Source organism: Portunus trituberculatus, chromosome 37 (assembly GCF_017591435.1).
Source record: "Portunus trituberculatus isolate SZX2019 chromosome 37, ASM1759143v1, whole genome shotgun sequence".
Lineage (NCBI taxonomy): Eukaryota > Metazoa > Arthropoda > Malacostraca > Decapoda > Portunidae > Portunus > Portunus trituberculatus.
Window position 1 is genome coordinate 20344641 of NC_059291.1, and position 22761 is coordinate 20367401.

General features: G+C 38.2%; 2 protein-coding genes across 5 annotated transcripts in view; one reads left to right on the forward strand and one right to left on the reverse strand.

The window, feature by feature from the left end:
- The window catches only part of LOC123514378 (trafficking protein particle complex subunit 12-like), a gene marked incomplete in the record, with an annotated part of 139140 nt that extends 134083 nt beyond the window's left edge, over positions 1-5057 (reverse strand). The window contains 1 exon segment of the mRNA XM_045272261.1: positions 4851-5057.
- Positions 5058-5397: 340 nt separating this feature from the next.
- Positions 5398-22761, forward strand: part of LOC123514381 (membrane-associated protein Hem-like) — a 215930-nt gene continuing 198566 nt past the window's right edge. For all 4 annotated transcript variants that reach the window (XM_045272263.1, XM_045272265.1, XM_045272264.1 and 1 more), the window contains exon 1: positions 5398-5535. In XM_045272263.1, the coding sequence (XP_045128198.1) occupies positions 5431-5535 (105 nt within the window). In that variant the 5' untranslated portion in view covers positions 5398-5430. The remainder of the gene's footprint in view (positions 5536-22761) is intronic.

Below are 22761 nucleotides of genomic sequence, written 5' to 3' on the forward strand. Positions count from 1 at the left end.
CGTTCTCTGCATCGAAATCATCGCTTCCTGTTCCTTCACCCCGTCTCCCATATCCCTCCTTCCCACATCACCACTCTACTCCTGTACCTTTGTTATGCTCCTTGAGAGTAGCTGCGGTGGCGAGTGGACGTGTTGTGTGTGTGCTCCGTTTTTGGCTGTGGTTTTTATAGTTAGCGAGTGGTGTTTGTGCTTGGTGTCTGTGTGTGGTGCTTTTGAGTGTTAGTGAAGTGAAAGTATGTACTGCAAGTGTTAGATTAGAGTGAAATAGTGGTTAGAATCAGTGTTTGTGAGTTAAAAGTATTTTGGTAGAGCGAGGAGACTAGGCTTGTAACCGTCAAGTTGACCTTGAAAGAGGATTAGTTGACCTCACTTAGGCCCCCCCCCCACCACCGCGGTTCCCCCCACCCCGCCGTCACCAAGTATTTTTATTTGTTTGTGAGTTAACAGATTGTAAATTAGTATGGCGGTAGCTACTGAGGTATATCAGAGTGTGATTGAGTGCGTGAAAGAGAGTGTTGAGGTGGGATTGGGAGAGTTTGTTGTGTGTGAGATGTGTGGGCATGACAGGAAGGTCGTTGACTTTTCTGAGTGTATGGTGTGTAGGCTCAAGAGCGAGAATTTAGTTCTTTCTCTTGAGCACCGAGAATTACGAGAGGAAATCAGAAAGCTAAGTGAGGGGAAAAGTGCGAACGAAGTTCTCATCTTTGAGTTGAAGGAGGAGGTTAAGAGGCTTGGGGAGGCAGTGGAAAAAATTAGGCAGGAGATCAGTGTTAGGCCGAAGGTTGGACCTTCTGAGGGCGACAGGGTGGCTTGGCCCTCTGTCGGGAAGAGCAGAGTGGGGAAGAGGGAGCAGGCGAGCCAGACTGGGAAAGATAGTAGTCAGGATGGGCAGAGATGGCAGGTTGCGAGGGAAGGAAAGCGGAGGCAGTTAGGGAGGATAGGACTAAACCTGTTGAGTGTGAAAATAGGTTCGGTTTGTTGGAGGGGAGGGGAGAGTGAGAGTGGAGTGAATGAAGTGGTTGTAGTGAGTGAAAGGAGAAAGAAGGGGGTAGAGGAGAGGAGGAGGATGGTTGTGCCTAGCACACCTCAGGTGTGTGTGGTGGGTGACTCTCAGGTTAGGTATTTAGATAGCACTTTCTGTGGGAAAGACAAGGATAGGAGGACGAACGTGTGTATGCCTGGTGCAGGTGTGAAGGCAGTGAGTGAGGTGCAGAAGAGGGTTGGAGGGATGGAGAGGGAGGGTGTAGTAGTTTTGCACGTAGGTGGGAACGATGTCAGAGCAGGTGAGTCGGAGGAGTTAGTGGCAAGATTTCGGGAAATGTTAGGCAAGATAAGGGAGAGTGGTAGGAGGTGTGTAGTGTCAGGAATCTTGCCTCGTGTGTATGTTAGCAGGGAATGGTTGTCTAGAGCCATTGATGTGAATGATCGGGTAAAAGGGATGTGTAAGGATGTGGGTGTCAGCTTTGTGGATGTATGGGATAGGTTCTATGGGCGAAGGGATTTGTATGCTAGGGATGGTGTGCATCTGAGTAGGAAGGGTGTGGATGTGCTGAGTGGATGTCTGGAGGGGGAGTTGGGATGGAGTGTAGGGGGTGAGGTAGCAAATGCATTCCAGAAGAAAGATGCTAGACATAAATTAGATAGGATAAACAGAGATAGTGAAAAGATTAGGAAAGATTTCCAGGTGCAAATAGGAGAGAATAAGATTAGGATTCCAAATAAGGAGACAGCATCTAGGAAGGTAGCAGGACTTAAATGTTTTTATGTAAATGCCAGGAGTCTTAGGAACAAGAAGGACGAGTTATCTAGTTATATAGTTGAGGAGGACTTAGATGTTGTATGTGTCACAGAGGCATGGGTAAATGAGGAAAAGTTTAGGAAAATAGGAAAGAATATGAAGTAGATGGATACATTATGTATTTACACCAGAGAATTGGTAGGATAGGTGGAGGAGTAGTTATTTATGTAAAAAATCCTTCATTTCCAGTCAGGTTAATGGTATTAAGGTAGATAACAGAGTAGAGTCCTTATGGCTGGATGTTAGAGTAAACAAAAGTAAGGTTATTAGAGTAGGAGCTTTTATAGACCACCTAACCAGTCAGCAGATGTAGACAACCTTATGGTAGATGAGATAAATAGGGGTGTACTAGTCAGACAATTATCTTAGGGATTTTAATCTTAAGTCAGTAAACTGGGAGAGGATGGTAGGAGATGCTAGTGAAAATAAGTTTATGGAAAGTTTTCAGGATAACTATTTAGTGCAGATGGTAGATAAACCTACTAGGGGGAGGAAGGTTTTAGACATAGTACTAACAAATATTGAGCATTGTTTAAAGGAAGTTGAGGTAGGAGAGACTTTAGCAAACAGTGACCATCATATAATTAGATTTATCATTAATTCCAGTAGGGATAATATAGTGAATAAGACTAGAGTCCCAAACTATCAGAAAGGCAATTATGGTAGGTTACGTCAGTTATTAGGAGAGGTAAACTGGGAAGATAGTTTTGGAAATAAAACTGCACAGGAGATGTGGGATATTTTTAAGGTTGTAGTAAAGGGTATAGTGATGCAGTGTATCCCTTACAAAGATATAAGGCAGAGAAACAGGAAGCCATTATGGTGGACTCATGAGATAGGTAGCCAGATCAGAGAGAAGAAGAGGGCATACAGAGAGTTGCAGAAAAGTGGGAAGATGTAGATTTGATTAGGTACAGACAGGTCAGAGATGATTTGAGTAAGGTTATAAAAAAAGTAAAAGGCAGGCAGAGATAAAACTAGCTAGAGCTGGGAGTAAAGATCCCAAAAAATTATATAGTTATTACAAGGTCAGTGATAAAAGAAATAAGGATAGGATTGGACCACTCAGAAAAGATGGTGTAGTAGTGGATCAAAATGAAGACATAGTAGAATTATTGAATGAACAATTTTCTTCAGTATTTACTAGGGAAAGAATAGGAAATCCTGTTACAAACAGTGCGACGAGTAGTTTAAGAGCTTTAGAAAATATTGATATAAAACCGGGAATTATTAGGAAATTTATTCGTGAACTAGACGATAGTTTAACTAGTATAGTATGTAAGATACTAGAGAAAATCATTAAGGGTAGTATTTGGGAGCATTTAAATGAGAATAGATTAATTAGAGATACCCAACATGGCTTTAGATCAGGGAGGTCCTGTCTTACAAATTTGCTCGATATATTAGAATATATTACCAAGGAGTTAGATGATGGAAATAGCATAGATGTTATATATCTAGATTTTAGCAAGGCGTTTGATAAGGTACCGCATAGGAGGCTAGTGTACAAATTGAGACTACATGGGATAGGGGTAGGTTAGTTGATTGGATTAGTGAATGGCTTTCTGATAGGAAACAGAGAGTAGTATTAAATGGGGCAATGTCTGAGTGGAAGGAAGTGGTTAGTGGGGTACCCCAAGGATCAGTGCTAGGACCTCTTCTTTTCTTGGTGTACATTAACGATTTAGATATAGGAATTAGTAGCAAAGTATCAAAGTTTGCAGATGATACTAAGATAGCATGTGCAGTACAGGGTGAAAAGGACAATTACAGAATACAACGAGACCTGGACAGGCTGATAGCATGGGCAGACAGGTGGCAGATGGAGTTTAATTCTAAAAGTGTCAGGTTATGCATTTAGGTAAAGACAACACAAACTTTAACTATGAGATGGAGGGATGTTGGCTAGAGGCAGTAGAGGAAGGAAAGGATTTAGGAGTAGTGATAGACAGGACTATGAAATTTTCAAAGCAATGTTTAGAAGCAAGAAATAGGGCAAATAGGATCCTGGGTTTTATAAATAGAAATGTTAGTTATAAAAGTAAGGAAGTGGTGCGTAGCTTATATAATTCCTATGTTAGGCCCCATTTAGAGTATTGCATACAGGCCTGGTCACCCCACTATAGGCAGGATATCAACATGTTAGAAGCAGTTCAGAGAAGAGCAACTAGGATGATACCAGCATTAAAGCGCCTGGAGTATAGAGATAGATTAAAGGAATTAAACATGTTTTCATTTGAGAGGAGATGTATAAGAGGGATATGATAGAGTTATTTAAAATGTTCTCAGATACAAACTACATAGATGTGAGATCTTTCTTTACCTTAGAGGAGGGAAATAGGACTAGAAATCATGGCAGGAAGATTAGAAAGCAAGGCTGCAGGTTAGATATAAGAAAATATTTCTTTAGTCATAGGGTGGTAGACTTCTGGAATGCATTGCCAGAGACGGTTGTAAATAGCACTAGTTTGACAATGTTTAAAAACAGATTAGATAAGCACTTAAATTTATTAGATTTATAATTATGTATAGCACTGCATGATAGTTTTATAAGAAATTTACTATAGTTAAATAAGACATGATCCCCATGTATGGGGACCACAAATTGTAGAGGATTTCGCTGCAGGACTTAGCCCTGTTAATGGGCCAAATATTTAGAATTAGTATATAATGTATTGTGTACTTGTAAGTGTATCTTTAAGTACTGATGACGAGGTCGCTGTGCGACTGATACAGGATAACCTAAATGGGCCCTGGTGGCCCTTTGTTATCCTATTATTTATGTTATGTTATGACCTGCATTGCTTCACTTCCTTCAATCCTCTCCCTGACTTGACCCTGCATATTTCCCGCACCTGCCGCCAACCCTTCCTGACCCGAGCCTTCACTTCCTCCAACACCCGCCACTATAAACACCACCTTCAGGATCCCCCAGGCAACATCAGCACTGCACTTCGGGATACGTACTTATCTGCCAGAGTGTCTGTAGCTCAAACTATGAGCCTCAAACAGTCTTAAAGAATATAAGACAAGAAAATATTAAAAAACTGACCTCCGAAATGCTGGACGTGGCAGATCTCACTGTAGCTGACGTTCCCTCGTCCGTAAGCTATGCATTTTGTTTTGTCTCAACACTGTCTCAAATACCATATTGATTTATCGGATACCATTTTTAAGTTGAGATAATTTGATTTATGTAATAAGATTTTGATTTATAAACATGTTCAAAAGTATATCTCTAAAAAGTAATTTTGAAGAGCTATTTCGGATAAGTGCAATGATAACAACAACAATAATGATAACAATATTCATAATAATAATAATGATAATAATGTTAATTGTTGTTCCAAAATCAATATAAACTAAAAATTATAGTTTCCAAAGGAGGGATGGACAGTCTTGAAAAGAAGCATGGGATAACATTTCAGCAATTTGTAACTCACATTTCTTAATTAAGAATATATATAATTCAAAGAACCATAGCTTTACGGAAAATAGCAAACCAATATTTTATGTGACTATAATTACTTGAAATTTTAATTACTTGTAATAAATAGAATACTGGTCATTTAGTGTTAGTTAGGAACTACGTGTTTGCATTTCCCGGATGTGTTGTGACTAGAGTGGTGAAGATGTCTCGCTTGCTGTCACCCACTCAACAAAAAATAGCTGAGAAATTAACTATACTTAATGACAGGTGTACTGGAATACTAACGAGGATATACAACATCAAGAAGGTGAGTCATAAGGGCACGGAGGAGGCGACGGGGGCCTGCTGGGGAAGAAGTGGAAGGGGCGGGGCACGGTGACGGGCTGCACAGGAAGTCTCGCCTGTAAGGGCATAGATCTGGTGTCGACATATAGGGCTGCATTATGGACAACCAACAGAGATACAGATAAAATAACCACGTGGAAGTGTATTGAGGGTATAGTTAGGTGTGGCGAGACACCTGTGTGGGTGTTGGGTGAGAATGTTGCCCTAACAAAATAGTATTATGGTCAATATATTGTACAATACTTGAACATTTCTGAATGCCTAGCAAATATGCAAGGGCCATTCCACGCTAATGTCTATCTGAAGCCCAAAATCGAATATTGTCTAAACTAGGTTTGTAATATATCAAATTAAAGCTGAAAACCGGGAGTTTCCGAATTCGAATAGAAAACTGAAGTCTCAAGCCATAGTTTTGTATGAGGCTTTTGAAATTTAGGAAAATTGTGAAAAAAGAAAACACTAATTTTAGTTTTCCATTTTTCATTACATGGAAGGTTATTGATTCTGACTTCAATGAATGTTAAAAGTATGGTCACCATTGTATTAGGCTAGGATGTTGTCGGCAATTCTAAGCAATTTAGTACTCAGCATTAATTGATCATATAAAACAATTTTGAATGTAATGACCATAATGAAAATTTGATGTTTGTTTGTATATGGCAGTGATTTTTTGGGGAAGCTTAATATAACTTCATATCCAATGTAGATTTAGTTTTTCTCTGATTATTATTTTGCTAGAGTTATGTTGTGGCCTTTTTTTTTTTTTTTTTAGACTATCATTCTGCACACATGCTGGTACCATCTATAATCTGTGTTTTCTTTGTGTTTCCAAAGAATGGAGATGGTGACACTATTCAAGAAGACATGATTGAAAGGAATATCTCATTGCCAAACATTCACAGGGATAGCTACATCTTTCAAAATGTGTCATTCCCTGTCACTATTCAATTTACAATTTATAGCTGTATATATATATATTTATATATATATATATATATATATATATATATATATATATATATATATATATATATATATATATATATATATATATATATATAAGTAAGGACACGTAAAAAAGCATCCACGATGGACGACCAGAGTTTATTTTTCAACAACGTTTCACCAAGTCTTTCGGCATCATCAGGTTAGCTAAAAAAAAATAAAATTGAGTTAAATGACAAGATATATGTCTAAAATATGAACATAGTTAAAAATTAATTCATTTAACATTTATGAGAAAAAACGAAAACTTTTATCTAACGGTGGAGCTGTGAGGTGAGTGAGAGGAAAAGGAAAGGGAGATCTCGACAAAAACTTTTATGAAACCAAAAATTAGATGTGAACGAAGCTAGAGAATAGTTAAAGAGTGGGAAGCAGTTTCATTATTTAGTTCAGGTTTTAGTTTATGAATAAATAAAGATTCAAGAATTTTGATGTCGCTTGGGTAATTAGCATTCATTAATATTTTAAAGTTGTCATCTGTTAATTTATGCCATAAATCTAGACAATGTGAGCGAATAGGGGAAAAATTGGGGTCAGTTATCCTAAATCCTGTACGGAGAGATATACTCTTGTGTTCAGCGATACGCAGAGTGAGGTTTCTGGACTTTTCGCCTATGTATCGGTACTTACATACCGAACAAGTATACTGATATACTACATTGGGTATTAGGTTAGTGGGGATTTTGTCTTTATAAGGAAAGAAAGATTTAATAGTATAGGGGTTGGTAAAAATGAACCGAAAAGAATTATTATGGTAATGAATTTTAAATAACTGATTCAGTTTCCTTCGCACTACGTAGCTTAGGTGTCCATAATACGGTAGTTTAATACAGTAATTCTTACTTGGGTTATCATCGTTATCTGATTTGGCGGTAAATATATTATTCAGGAAATTAGGTATACAATTTTCTATTAGATTTCGTGGGTAACTATTATTTTGAAAGAAATTTGTCAGGAAATTTATTTCATCATGGAAAGCAGTCCAATTTGAGGAGAAATGGTAGCATATATAAACAAGAGTCGTAATTGCATTAATTTTAAATAATCTGGGAATAAAGGAGTTGAAATTCATACCCAGTCAAGTAAAAGTAGGTTTACTGTATACTGATGTCGTACGACATCAGTATAACTCACTCTGCGTATCGCTGAACACAAGAGTATATCTCCCCGTACAGGATTTAGGATAACTAACCCCAATTTTTCCCCTATTCGCTCACATTGTCTAGATTTATGGCATAAATTAACAGATGACAACTTTAAAATATTAATGAGAGCTAATTACCCAAGCGACATCAAAATTCTTGAATCTTTATTTATTCATAAACTAAAACCTGAACTAAATAATCAAACTGCTTCCCACTCTTTGACTATTCTCTAGCTTTCAAATTTGGAAAAAATTACCCGGATAAAACTTCGTTAAAGCGAGTTTGGTGTTTGTTAAACGAGCAGATGGTAGTAAAATGAAACCATCGTTGTAGGGAAATTTCATTGTGTGAACCTTCGTTAAACGGGGTTTGCCTGTATATATATATATATATATATATATATATATATATATATATATATATATATATATATATATATATATATACAGTAAAGTCCCAGGTTATGTTGGTCTCGAGTTACGTCAAACTCGTAGTTACGTCAGTCCACTATAAGGCAATTTAAGATTAAAAAAAAAAAAATTATAAATCGTAAGGCGCGGAATTTATTGTTATTGTTGGCCGCCAGGCGTCACTAGTGGTTACCCGCCACACCGCCCGCCTCACGCTTGAATACAATAACACCCTGCCTCAGTTCCACCACACCGTCGCCCCTGGCAAGTGTTATCCTACTTCTGCGTTTACTGCCTCAAGTTTTTAGTATCTTGCTCAATGGCACCAAAGAGAAAACTCCTTAATGACAGCAGTGATGCTAAGAAAAGGAAAACCATTATGCTACAAGAAAAAGAGGACATAATTAAAAGACATGAGAAGGGAGGCAGCAGCTGTGTGTGAGGGAGTGAAGAAGAAAATGGGAAGCCCGTTAACATGACAACGGGGAGGTTGACGACCTTGAGGGTTCTCGCACCCATCACAACAATAACAACTCCGGAGCCTCACCTGGGCCACACGACACTCACAGCTCACTTGCACCATCTGCGCCTGTCTGCTGATCCCTATTGCCCTTTCCTATTGCATTTCCTGCTCCGCTACCCACGCTTGTACTCCCACCGCACTACGCTACGCCCCAGCTGTCCGCCCTGGGCGTCACAACATTTGACCTGCCGACCCTCCTGGCAGCCTCAGGCGTCCACCCCTCTCGGCAACCTGCAGTCCTTCGTCATGCCCTAATCAACAACAAAACAAGCTTGTGTTTCATATTATATATATATATATATATATATATATATATATATATATATATATATATATATATATATATATATATATATATATATATATATATATATATATATATATATATATATATATATATATATATATATATATATATATATATATATATATATATATATATATATATATATATATATATATATATATATATATATATATATATATATATATATATATATATATATATATATATATATATATATATATATATATATATATATATATATATATATATATATATATATACAGGCAACCCCTGTTTAACGAAGGGGTTATGTTCCTAAAAAAACACTTCGTTAAGCGAAACTTCGTTAAGTGAACCGATTATAACAAGTTTAACCCCAGATTTGAACTTCCATTGAGAGTAAGCAAAGCGAGAGTGCATCATAGTACAGTAAAAGGTTTAATGAAAGTAAAAATTATGAAGTTAAACATTTAGGTAGTTTAATTTAAGTGATTATAATGTACACTAATGTATGTATGCACGTAACTTTATAATGTTGATGATTTTAACTTTATAAAGGGAGGGAGAGTGAAACGGGAAAGACACTAACTGGCAACCTGTGGAATTTAAACAAAGTGCGCATCATTGTACCGCATACAAAACGTATGTACCACATTTCCACAAGGCTTTCCATTTTATCCATTGTAGAGTCACGAGTTCAGGTGGTTCTTTTAGTTTGCAAGGAAGATACAGTCTCACCAGCCTTCTTAATAGAGTCTCTTGACTTGAAAATAGTAGACAGTAGATGGAGTCAAGATGGTGGCCAGCAATGTTATTAGTTTTCTGGCATCTCTCTTGTCTGTGAATAACACCCAGCTTCACTTCAAGAGTAAGACACTTCCTGGTCTTCTTAGGAACACTAGGCCACATTGCAGGGTGTTTTGGTGGTAAGCTGAACTAAGAAAGATGAGCTGCTGGTGACGCTGTTATGTTTTGACTGGGGAGTGAGTGGTCTTGATATTGATGCTACAGGTGGCTCGGGATCAATCCAGAGCCAGGCCTTTGGATCGGCTGCTCCTGTAGAGGACAAAAAAGACAAAACAGAAAAAAAAAGAAAAAAGCAGCATTTCTCTTTGTTAATGATCCCTACACCTTGCTCGCCATATTCTCTCCAGATACTCCTTCATAGCCTCCATCATCCTTTCACTTGTCTCTCTACACAGTCCCAGCAGCAACACCATCCATTCCCTTCCTGTCTTCTCCACTCTTTCATTCCTATTATGCCCTAATTCAGTCAAAATCACTTGCATCATCTCATGTCTGTCTCTCTCATACTTCTCACACTCCAGCATGACATGCTCTACCATCTCGTCCTCCCTCATGTCACACATCTGGCACACTTTGCTGCGGGACTCAGATCACCTGTAGTTCCTTGCATTCATATCCATACACTGTGCCCTAGCTCGGAAGAGAAGGTCACCACCCAGGCTGCCATCATACCACCTTTCATACATCGGGGCTTCCTTTTCCTTGTACGGATTATAACATTAAAAGGGATCGACAACATCGACGAGTCATGGAAGGAGGTGTCCAAGTCGGCAATGAATGGATGTTGGCGTAATTTGTGGCCTGAGTCGTGGAACGTAAACAGGAAGTCCCTGTCGATGTTACAGCAGTAAGGAAAGACATCGCTCATATCTCCCATAAGGCAGGCTTCAATGAGGTGGGCGAGAATGACGTGCAAGAACTGCTGGACAGTCATTCTGAGCCTCTCTCAACGACGACCTCATGGAGTTGGAGAAACAAAATACTTTGGAGGAAATGGAGGAGGACAAGGAGCCTGAAAGAACCCTCTCCGTCAAGATTTTCGAGGAGATTTTAATCATATTAACCAGGCCATACATCTTCTCCAGGAGAATGACCCCAACCCAAACCGAAGTAATGGCGTGACTAATGCTATAGAAAATGACATGAAAGTGTATAAAGAACTATTTGAGGCAAAGAAAAGGATGGCAAAACAGACAGTCATCTCATCTTCATTCCAGGGTACTCTTTTGTTCCATCCCATTCTTCCATATATTCAGTCCCACCCACTTCACCTCTCTGTCTATCTCACTCTTCCATTTCCTTGCATCCCATTCAGTTCCTACCCTGCCTCCTCTTGTCACGATCCATTCACGCTCACTTTGATTCCTCCCAGCCATTCTCATCCCCCATACCACTTGTAAACCACTCCTCTCTGTCATTCTCATGCACCTCTTCCTTCACTGACTCCCACTTTCATTCCACAAGTACACCTTCCTCACTATTCTTTCCTCATCCATTCTTTCCAGCCTGACCTTGTATCTAAGTGTGGCTTTAACTAGTCTTTCCCTAAAGGTGCTCCATCCCATATCCCCTCTCAAAGTTTCTACTGCTGTGTACCTTGGAGCATTCAGTGCCATTCTACCTATTCTATTTTGTTCCACTTCTAGCTTGTCAATTTCACTTTCATTCCATGCAATCACATCCATACCATACATTATGCTGGGCACTGCCACACTCTTCCACTCCTCTCTCAGCATATCATATTTGCTTGCTCTCATTCTTGCTGCACTCTTTGTCTTTTCACACCCACTTGGACTTACCCACATCCCCAAGTACTTATATTCTCGTGCCTGATTCATCTCATTCTCTCCAATTTTCCATACTGCATATCTTTCATCCTCAGACCTATTCACTATCATCACCTTACTTTTCTCACTACTAAACCTAACTCCAAAGTCTCTCCCATATCCATCCACAACATCTAGCATTCTCTGCAACTCAACTGCTGACTCACTCATGACTACCACATCATCTGCATAAAGGAGCACACCTATCTTCTCATTTCCCACTCTTACTCCTGCATTCATTCTTTTCAATCTGGCTGCTAACTCCTCTGTATACAAACTGAAAAGGGTTGGTGACAGAATATATCCTTGCCTAACTCCTCTCTCACTCTTCACCCAGTCTGTCTCTGTATCTCCTAGTCGGTATTTAGCTTTGGTGTCAACATACATGCTATGCACTATGTTGATTATTTTTTCACTCAACCCAATCTTTCCTTAGACTCTAACTAGCATTTCTCTATCCACCCTATCATAAGCTTTTTCTATATCCAAAAAACCTAAATACAATTTGCCTCCCTCCTTTCTTTTTTTCTCAATCATTTAATTTACCACAAACAAGTTATCCTCAGCCCTCCTGTCCACACGGAAACCATTCTATTTCTCACCTAACACTCCAGCTCGCTCAATCCATTTGCACAATCTCTCATTCAGCACTCCACTAAATACTTTACCTACTGTGTTTAATAATGCAATCGGCCTATAGTTCTTCAGTTCATTCTTACTCTTGTGTCCTCCCTTATGAAACAGTCATCCTGCATTCATTCCACATTCTTGGCACCCTCTCTTCCTCCCACACCTGGTTAAACACCTCAGTCATCCTGTCAATAACAACCTCCCCACCATTTTTGTACATCTCATATGGTATCCCGTCTAAACCTGCTGCCTTCCCATTTTTTTGCCTTTTCACACATCTCTCTACCGCCTCCTTGCTGATTCTCTCATTCATTTCATCTGCATTCTTCATCTCCAGAGTCACACATCCTTCTCTCACACCAAACACTTCACCTACACCACCCACCTCATCCCAGAACTGTCTAATTGTCTCCCTGATCTCATTCTTCTCTGTTATAACTTCCCCATTCACTTTCAGACTCTCCACACCAACATTCTCTGACATATTCTCACCTCTCATGAACTTGTACCATTCACGGCCACCTTCCATGCCTTTCTCTCTTAAAGATTCAATCACACTCCTTTCACACTTCACTTTAGCTTTCATTATCATTCGCCTTGTGAGTCTCTGTTGTTTCACATATTCTTCCCATGCATTCAGGTACTCATTCTCTGTCTCATCGCTTTCATGTCTCTTTTTTCTCAACCATCTACACTGTCTACTCATTCTCTTTTGCTCCATCCTGGCCTCTCTGATTTCACTGTTCCACCATGGTTTGCATACTCTCTTTCTCCTACCTACTCTCACATACCCTATCTGATTCTCGGCAGCACTCCGCACATTCTCAACCAGTCTCTCATTCAGGTGCTCCACATCATGTACCCTTACATCATCATCCCACCTTCTCTCACTCAGATCTACCTGAAAGTTCTCCCACCCTACATCTCTCAGTCTCCACCTCCTTTCCTTACCTGCCACTTTCACTTCATTCTCACTCTGCATCTGGCACTCCATGACCAGCATATTGTGGTCAGACACAATATCCACCATACCATCCTCATCTATCCACATGTGTGACACAATCTCACGCATTTTTCCATTCACCAGCATGTAGTCAATCGCTGATTCATGCTCCCTTGCATTCCAAGTCACTCGCCCCTCAGCCAAGGTAACATTCAGATTCTCAAACTCCATTTCATCCACAAACTCTTCAAGCATTTCACCGTTCCTGTTCATTCATTCACCCAATAAACCTATATGTGCATTCATGTCACCCATAACAAACACTCTTTCCTCCCTATGGATCGAGTTCCTTGAAGACAACAAATTAATATCAAATAGCCAATTTGGTTTTAGAAAAGGATAGTCTTGTGTAACTAATTTATTGAGTTTCTATTCTAGAATAGTTGATAGAGTACAAGAGAGAGAGGGATGGGTTGACTGCATCTATTTGGATTTAAAAAAGGCGTTTGACAAAGTGCCACACGCAAGATTACTGTGGAAGTTAGAGGAGAAGGGTGGCTTAAAAGGAAGCACATTGCGATGGATAGAAAATTATTTGAGGGGGAGAGAAATAAGGACGGTAGTTAAAGATATGAAGTCCAAGTGGAGAGCAGTAGAAAGCGGAGTGCCACAGGGGTCAGTATTGGCACCAGTACTTTTCCTCATTTATATTAACGACATGCCAGAAGGAGTGAACAGCTACATAAATTTGTTTGCGGATGATACGAAGCTGTGCAGAGTTATAAAGCAAAAGGAGGATTGTGAAATACTGCAAGAAGACCTAAATAAGATCTAGGAATGGAGTAAGAAGTGGGAAATGGAATTCAATGTGAACAAAAGCCATGTCATGGAAATGGGAAAGAGTGAAAGACGACCTGTGGGAATCTATAAGATGGGAGATGGAGTAGAACTGGAGAAAGTAAAAAAGGAAAAGGACTTAGGAGTGACGATGGAAGAAAACAATCAACCAGTAAGCCATATTGATAGAATTTTTAGAGAAACATATAATTTGCTGAGGAACATTGGAGTAGCATTTCACTATATGGACAAAGAAATGATGAAGAAATTGATAAATACTATAATAAGACCCAGATTGAAATATGCAGGAGTAGTGTGGACCCCTCATAAAAAGAAACACATAAGGAAATTGGAGAGGCTACAAAAAATGGCTACAAGAATGGTCCCAGAACTTGAAGGGATGACATATGAGGAGAGACTAAAGGCTATGGATCTACCAACCTTGGAACAAAGAAGGGAGAGAGGAGACCTGATACAAGTCTATAAATTGATCAACGGAATGGACCAAGTGGATAATGGGAAACTGATCCTGAGAGAAGAATATGACATCCGAAGCACAAGATCGCATAGTAAAAAGCTGAGAAAGGGAAGATGTCTGAGAGATATTAAAAAATATAGTTTCCTGCAGAAATGTATTGAGACGTGGAACAGTTTAGATGAAGAAGTAGTGTCTGCAACGAGTGTGCACACTTTTAAAGTAAGATTGGATAAGTGTAGATATGGAGACGGGGCCACACGAGCATAAAGCCCAGGCCCTGTAAAACTACAACTAGGTAAATACAACTTGGTAAATACACAGACAGACATGGATAATAGGTATGATATATGGAGGAGAGACAGAGTTGGTAAAGGAGGAGGAGTCATGATGATGTTAAGGAAAGAGATGGTGGTAAATCAAGTGGAGTGTGGAGAAGAAAAGCAGAAGTACTGTATATTAAGATATATATTAATAAAAAAGAGTCAATCATTGGAACATATGTGCCACCAAAAACAAATTCATGGACCAATCAAGAATATAAAAACATGATAGATGACACAAAAAGGAGTCTAACGAGAGTCATTAAAGAAAGGAAAAAAGTGATATTAGTAGGAGATTTCAACTGTAAGGAGGTGGACTGGGAAAATTATGAAAGTGGTATGGGGGAAGAAGCCTTGGGAGAAAGATTCCTGAATCTAATGATAGATAATATGATGGACCAAAGAGTAAAGGAAAACACAAGATTCAGAGGAAAAGACGAGCCGGCGAGATTGGACCTGGTTTTTACAAGGGGTATACAAAATGAACAATGATACAAGTGTCCATTGGGAAAGAGTGACCATGTAATATTAGAAATGGATATAGAAGAGGGAAAGGAAGATAGAGACGAATCATACAAAGGAGACCGATTAAACTACAGAGAGGCTGATATTGAGAACCTCAAGAACTATTTCAAATACGCTAACTGGGAGGATATGGAAAACTCAGAGAGGGTGCAAGACAAATATAACTTATTTTTGGAAATATACAAAACAGGAGTCAGGGAATATGTCCCGAAATATAGACATAAAGAAGAAGGAAAGAAAGATTGGTTTAACGCAAGCTGTGCCAGGGCAAAGGAGAAAAGAGATGGAACATGGGAGAGGTGGAGGAGAAATAGAAATCCAGAAAATAAGGAAAACTTCAAGGCAGTGAGAAATGAATATGCTAAGGTGAGGAAGGAAGAGGAAAGGAACTATGAAAAGGACATTGTTAAAAATGTAAGGAGCAACCAAAATTGTTCTACAGATTCATAAATGGAAAAATTAGGCAAAAAGAAACAATAGAAAGGTTAAAAGGAGAGAACGGAATGATGGAAGACCCAAAAAGTATGGCAGAACTGTTAAATAGTAAATTTCATGAGGTCTTTACCAAGGAATCCAAATTTGAAAGACCACAGGGTAATAGAGAGACCTTTTATATGAAAGAGATCAAAGTAACCAAGCTCGAAAAAAAAGAGTTGATGACGGAATTAGATGAAGAGAAGGCAATGGGACTGGATGAAGTCTCAGGCAGAATATTAAAAGAATGTAGGGAAGAACTAGCAAGTCCTATATACAAAATCATAAAATGCTCAATAGAAAATGGAACAGTACCAGTAGAATGGAAAAGAGCTGAGGTAGTTCCCATATATAAGAGCGGAAGGAAGGAAGAACCTTTAAATTACAGACCGGTATCACTAACTAGTGTAATATGCAAGATGTGTGAAAGAGTAATAAAGAAACGATGGATCGAGTTCCTTGAAGACAACAAATTATTATCAAATAGCCAATTTGGTTTTAGAAAAGGTCAGTTGTGTGTAACAAATTTATTGAGTTTCTACTCTAGAATAGTTGATAAAGTACAAGAGAGAGAAGGATGGATTGACTCTATTTATTTGGATATAAAAAAGGCATTTGATAAAGTGCCACATGCAAGATTACTGTGGAAGTTAGAGGAGAAGGATGGCTTAAAAGGAAACACATTGAGTTGGATGGAAAATTATTTGAGGGGGAGAGAAGTAAAGACGAAAGTTAAAGATATGAAGTCCAAGTGGAGAACAGTAGACAGCGGAGTGCCACAGGGGTCAGTTTTGGCAAATTGGCACCAATACTTTTTCTCGTATATATAAATGACATGCCAGAGGGAGTGAACAGCTACATAAATCTGTTTGCGGGCAATGCGAAACTGTGCAGAGTCATTAAACAAAAAGAGGATTGTGAAATACTACAGGAAGACTTAAACAAGATCTGGAAATGGAGCAAAAAATGGGAGATGGAATTCAATGTGGACAAAAGCCATGTCATGGAAATAGGAAAAAGTGAAAGACGACCAGTGGGAATCTATAAGATGGGAGATGGAGTAGAACTAGAAAAAGTAAAAAAGGAAAAGGATTTGGGAGTGACAATGGAAGAAAATAATCAACCGGCAAGCCATATTGATAGAATTTTCAGAGAGACGTATAATTTGCTAAGGAATATTGGAGTAGCATTTCACTATATGGACAAGGAAATGATGAAGAAATTGATAAGTACTAAAATAAGACCTAGATTTGAATATGCAGGAGTTGTGTGGACTCCCCATACAAAGAAACACATAAGGAAGTTGGAGAGCCTACAAAAAATGGCTACAAGAATGGTTCCAGAATTTGAAGGGATGACATATGAGGAGAGACTAAAGGCTATGGATCTACCAACCCTGGAATTGAGAAGGGAAAGAGGGGATCTAATACAAGTTTATACGGGAGTGAGGAAAGAGTCTGGGGATGGTGGTAGTGATATACTGACGGCGAGGAGAGAAATTTACGAAACACGACAAGGTTTTAAGAGATATTGGGTCAAAAGAAACTGGAGCCTCCTCAGGTTTTAGAGAGAGGGATTAAAGAAGGTATAATATGAAGGAGGCAACATTAGAAAAGGTTGTATTCTTTATAAGGGAAGTGATGGCTAACTTATCGGAGAGGATGAAGAATTTGGAGAAGAAAAACGCTGACTTAAAGGATAAACATGTTTTTTTGAGAGTGTGAAATCGAATAATGTTGAAATAAAGCAAAAAATGGATTGTCTCAAACAAGAAAATGAATCTCTGAAGGAAAAGTGCAACAATTATGAGGACATTGTTCAAGAAATGACCAGAAGGTGCAAGACAACAACAAAAAAGTGAAAGAGGAATTGCAGGAAAAACTCAAGGATGAATTGAAAAAGGAAAGTGAGAACCAGAAAGTGAGTTTTAATGAAATAGTGAAAAAGCAAATACAAGACAGGACAAAAGACACAGTAATACAGGTCATTAAGGAGAAGGAAGACCTAGTCAGAGACACAGTTGACAAGAAGAAATATATTGTAGTATGGGGTTTGAAAGAAAAGAAAAATCCAATCTGGTATGTAAGGGAAAAAGAAGAGAAAGAGTTGGCAAGAGACATAATAAATACGATTCAGAATGAAGGACAAAGTCTTGATAGTGAATTGGAAGAAGTGTACAGGATGGGGAGATACAGTGATGGACATGTAAGACCTATGAAAATATAACTGAGATCACAAGTAGCAGTGGAAGAACTACTAACGAGAGCAAAAAAACTAGCTCATTCAGATGTATACAAAGATGTATGGATAAAAAGAGACATGAATTTGGAAGAGAAAGATTGAAAGAATTGAGAAACGAAGTGAAAGAAAGAAATGAGAAACGTACAGAGACTGAGAAAAAAAAGTATTTTTTTTTAAAGTTTGGAACATGAAACTGAGGAAATGGTACATCAAGGAAAGAGAAAAAAGAGCAGAGGAGGAAATGTGGGAAATTAAAAGTTGCTTATACTAATATAAACGGACTTGTCTCAGGAATAAATAAATGAATTGAATGACTTTATTAAAGAGGTTGAGCCTGACATAATGGGGATCACAGAAACAAAACTACGAGATCATCTGACACTAAACCCCATTGAGAATGGGCTGTACAATATCTATATGAAAAATAGAGAAGCGAAGCAGGGTGGAGTGATGATACTAAGCAAAAAAAAACCTAAAGGTAACAAATGTGAATTATGGCAAAAACAGTGCAGAAATTATATCAGTTGTAGTTGAGAAAAATTATATGGAGAAGAGAGAATTTGTAGTCTGCTATGTACCACCCAAGACAAGATCTTGGAGTCTGAGAGAATATGAGGAAGTTTTGAAAGATACTGAACACTCACTAATCAAAATATTAGGAAAGAAAAGAAATACTGTAATAATGGGGGACTTCAACTGTAAGGAAATGCACTGGGAAGATATGACTACAGAAGGAAATGAGGATTCATGGGGTTACACGTTACTGGAATATACAATGACACAATGGATTCAAGAAAACACCAGATTTAGGAACAGTGAAGAGCCATCGAGACTGGATTTATTATTTACAATGGAACCTGAAATTGTGGATGGGATAGAGTATAAGACACCTTTGGCAAAAAGTGATCATGTACTAATAGTAGCAACCTTCAAGGAAGTGATTAGGAATGAACGGAATGAAAAACATAGAGAAGGAAGATTGACATATAGCAAAACAATTTTTAGAGAACTCAAAGACTTTTCCAAAAGACGGACTGGACTAAATTTGACAACCAGGCAGGAGTGGAGGAAAAGTGGATAACATTTAAAGAAATTTATAATGATGGAGTGAATACATATGTACCAAGACTGAAAATTAAAGACAAATATAAGGAAGAATGGTTCAATAGAAAATGTGAAGAAGCAAGAGATAGAAGGGATAGAACATGGAAGATATGGAGAAAAGACAAACACCCAAGGAAGTGGCAAGGCTGCATCAGAGAAAGGAATAACTATATTAAGATACGGAGAAGAAAAGAAAAACTATGAAAAAAACAGAAAAATGCAAGGATCAACCAAAGATCTTTTATAGATATATAAACGGAAAGTTAAAAAACAAACACGAGATAGAGAAACTAGTTTATGGAAATAACGAATACAGCGATGAATTGGAAATTTCTAAAATAATGAACAGACACTTTCAAGAAGTTTTTACAAGAGAAAAAAAAACCATTAATTATGAAGGACTAGGAAATAAATCTCCTGCGATGAGAGACATCATTATTTCGGAGCAGGAAATAATGATACAACTAAGAAATTTAGATGTAAGAAAATCACACGGTCCGGATGGAATTGCGAATTGGATATTGAAAGAGTGTAGAGAAGAGCTGGCAAATAGGGTATACAATATAATAAAATGTTCTATTGAAAAGGGAAAAGTACCAGAAGACTGGAAAAAAAACAATATTGTGCCAATATATAAAGGAGGAAATAAGGAGAATCTAACAAATTACAGGCCAGTGTCCCTAATAAGTACAATAGCTAGAATATGTGAATGTGTGATCAAAGAAAGATGGACCAAATATTTGGAAGAAAAAAATATAATTAATGAAAGACAATTTGGCTTTACAAAAGGAAGATTATGTGTAACAAACCTTATATGCTTTTACTCTAGAGCAGGGGTTCAAAGCCTTTTTAATCTTATGTACCCCTCGAAGTCTTTCAGTATTGATCACGTACCCCTTACCCACAATGCAGCGTCAGGAAGGGTAACAATAAATGCATGGTTTATTGACTTAGTTTATTTATTAAATTTAAATTGTGTTATATATGTGGAGCAGACAAAATTTTTGATTAATATTAGTATGTTTCTATGAGGTAGTGTTGATAGGAATTGGTACCTCACAGGGAGACACTATATGTGACTAACATGCAATACATTAAACCAAAAAGGAAGTATATCAGACAATTTTCGATCATTATGGCAGTGAACTAGTGTTGCTTGCAGCTAGTTGCAACGTGTAACTAGTAACAGTGATAGATAAGTCACTGTGTGTGTGAATAACGTATAAAATAATGAATCAGAACAAATATTATAGCTTTGCAAGGTTGTGTGGCAACTGTAATCCAAGAGAGCTTTCTTTCAAGTGATATAACTCCAAGAGTTGTTAACATGTCCTGGTTCTAGTGAAGGACACATCCAGCCTAGCACATGTAGGCCACATTGTATACTACAAAAAAATTTGCAGCTATTGAAAACTGAAGCATTTTGAGAAATCTGCCATGTACCCTCAAAATTCCTCTCACATACCCCTGGGGATACGTGTACCCCAGGTTGAGAACCTCTGCTCTAGAGTCATAGACATAACACAGGAAAGAGATGGATGGGTTGACAGAAGAATGTCAGGAAAATTGAAAGGATACAAAGAGCGGCCACCAACCTGGCCCCAACCTTGTCGGCGCTTACGTATGAAAAGAGACTGGAGAGACTGGAATTACCAACACTGGAGTAGAGAAGAGAAAGAGGCGACCTGTTGACCATCTACAGAATAATGAATAATATGGAGCTTCCTGATAGGATTGATCTGCTGAAAAGAGACAGAAGGGACACAAGAGAACATGGACTAAAACTCAGAAAAGACAACTACAGAAGAGACTTCAAGAAAAATAGCTTCCCCCATGGAGTGATAAGTATATGGAACAGACTGGACAAAGAGGTGGTGTGTGCAAAGTCTATACACGACTGTAAGAGAAAATTAGACACTGTGAGATACAGAGACGGGACAACATGAGCATAGGCTCCCATCCCGTAAAATACAACTAGGTAAATACACACACACACACACACACACACACACACACAGATTGGAATATGCAGGAGTAGTGTGGACCCCTCATAAAAAGAAACACATAAGGAAATTGGAGAGACTACAAAAATGGCTACAAGAATGGTATAAGAATTTGAAGGGATGACATATGAGGAGAGACTAAAGGCTATGGATCTACCAACCCTGGAACAAAGAAGGGAGAGAGGAGACCTGATACAAGTTTTTAAATTGATCAACGGAATGGACCAAGTGGATAATGAGAAACTGATCCTGAGAGAAGAATATGACATCCGAAGCACAAGATCGCATAGTAAAAAGCTGAGAAAAGGAAGATGTCTGAGAGATGTTAAAAAATATTGTTTCCCGCAAAGATGTATTGAGATGTGGAACAGTTTAAATGAAGAAGTAGTGTCTGCAACGAGTGTGCATACTTTTAAAGTAAGATTGGATAAGTGTAGATATGGAGACGGGGCCACATGAGCATAAAACCCACGCCCTGTAAAACTACAACTAGGTAAATACATGAGATGCGGTTGAGGAAGGACGCACTGGCTCCGTTCCGACAATCAGCTGATCTTCACTACATACCTGTTGTACAGTATTTACAGTGGCCTGGGCAGGTAGTGTGGACTCATTTTTTTCATGAAATCAATTATTAAGGAATCATGAGTAAAGAAGAGATTCCATCCAAATGCAGACATGAGATTAGGGAAAAAAATGAAAGCTGATGATGACTATGTTGGTGAGGGAGACAGCGTATTCGGAGGTTTTGATGCGGCGAATACTTCACTACTTAAGAGAGTGTTGAATATTAAATGTAAACTAGATAAATTGATAAAAGAGAATATGGAAATGAAAGAGAATGAAGAACAGGAAAAAGAGTTTATAAAACTGAGAGAAAGGATAATAAAAGTGGAAGAAAACGAAGCTAGGCTAAGAGCAGAAAACGAAGAACTAAAAAAGGAAGTAGCTAACTACAAAAAGCAGATGGAAGAAGGACTCGGTAAAGCCGAGAAAGAAAAAGAGAAGTTGAAAGATCTAGTAAACAAGGAAGAGGAAAGAGTACAGAACGTGATTAAAAAAGAAGTACAAGCATGGAGAGTCCAAGATAAGAAAGATAAGGATGATTTTCAGGAGGTGATTCAAGAACAACTTAAAGAAAAAGAAGAAAATATGACAAACAAAATGATAGGAGTCCTCAAGACAAAAGAAAATCTAGTTAGAAAAATTGCAGAAAAAAAGAAGAGTGTAGTCGTATTTGGAATAAAAGAAAAAAATATAAAATATAGACCAAGAAGAGAAAAAGAAGAAATGAAATCAGTCAAGGACCTACTGAAGAATCTAAACGACGAAGATAGGCAAAACTTGGAAGAGGAAGTAGAAGAAATAAACAGAATGGGACCATATCAAGAAGGAAAAACGAGACCAATTAAAATACTACTAAAATCACAAGCAGCAACAGAAGAAATATTATATAGAACAACAAAACTTAGAGAAACAGAAGGCTGCAAGGATATCTATATAAAGAAAAATAGAAATGAGGAAGAAAGGAAGAGATACAATGAACTGGCAGCAGCAGTAAGGGAAAAAAATAATGAAAGGTCAGAAGAGGAAAAAAAAAGCATTTTTTTGGAGAATTCTAGGAGACAGGA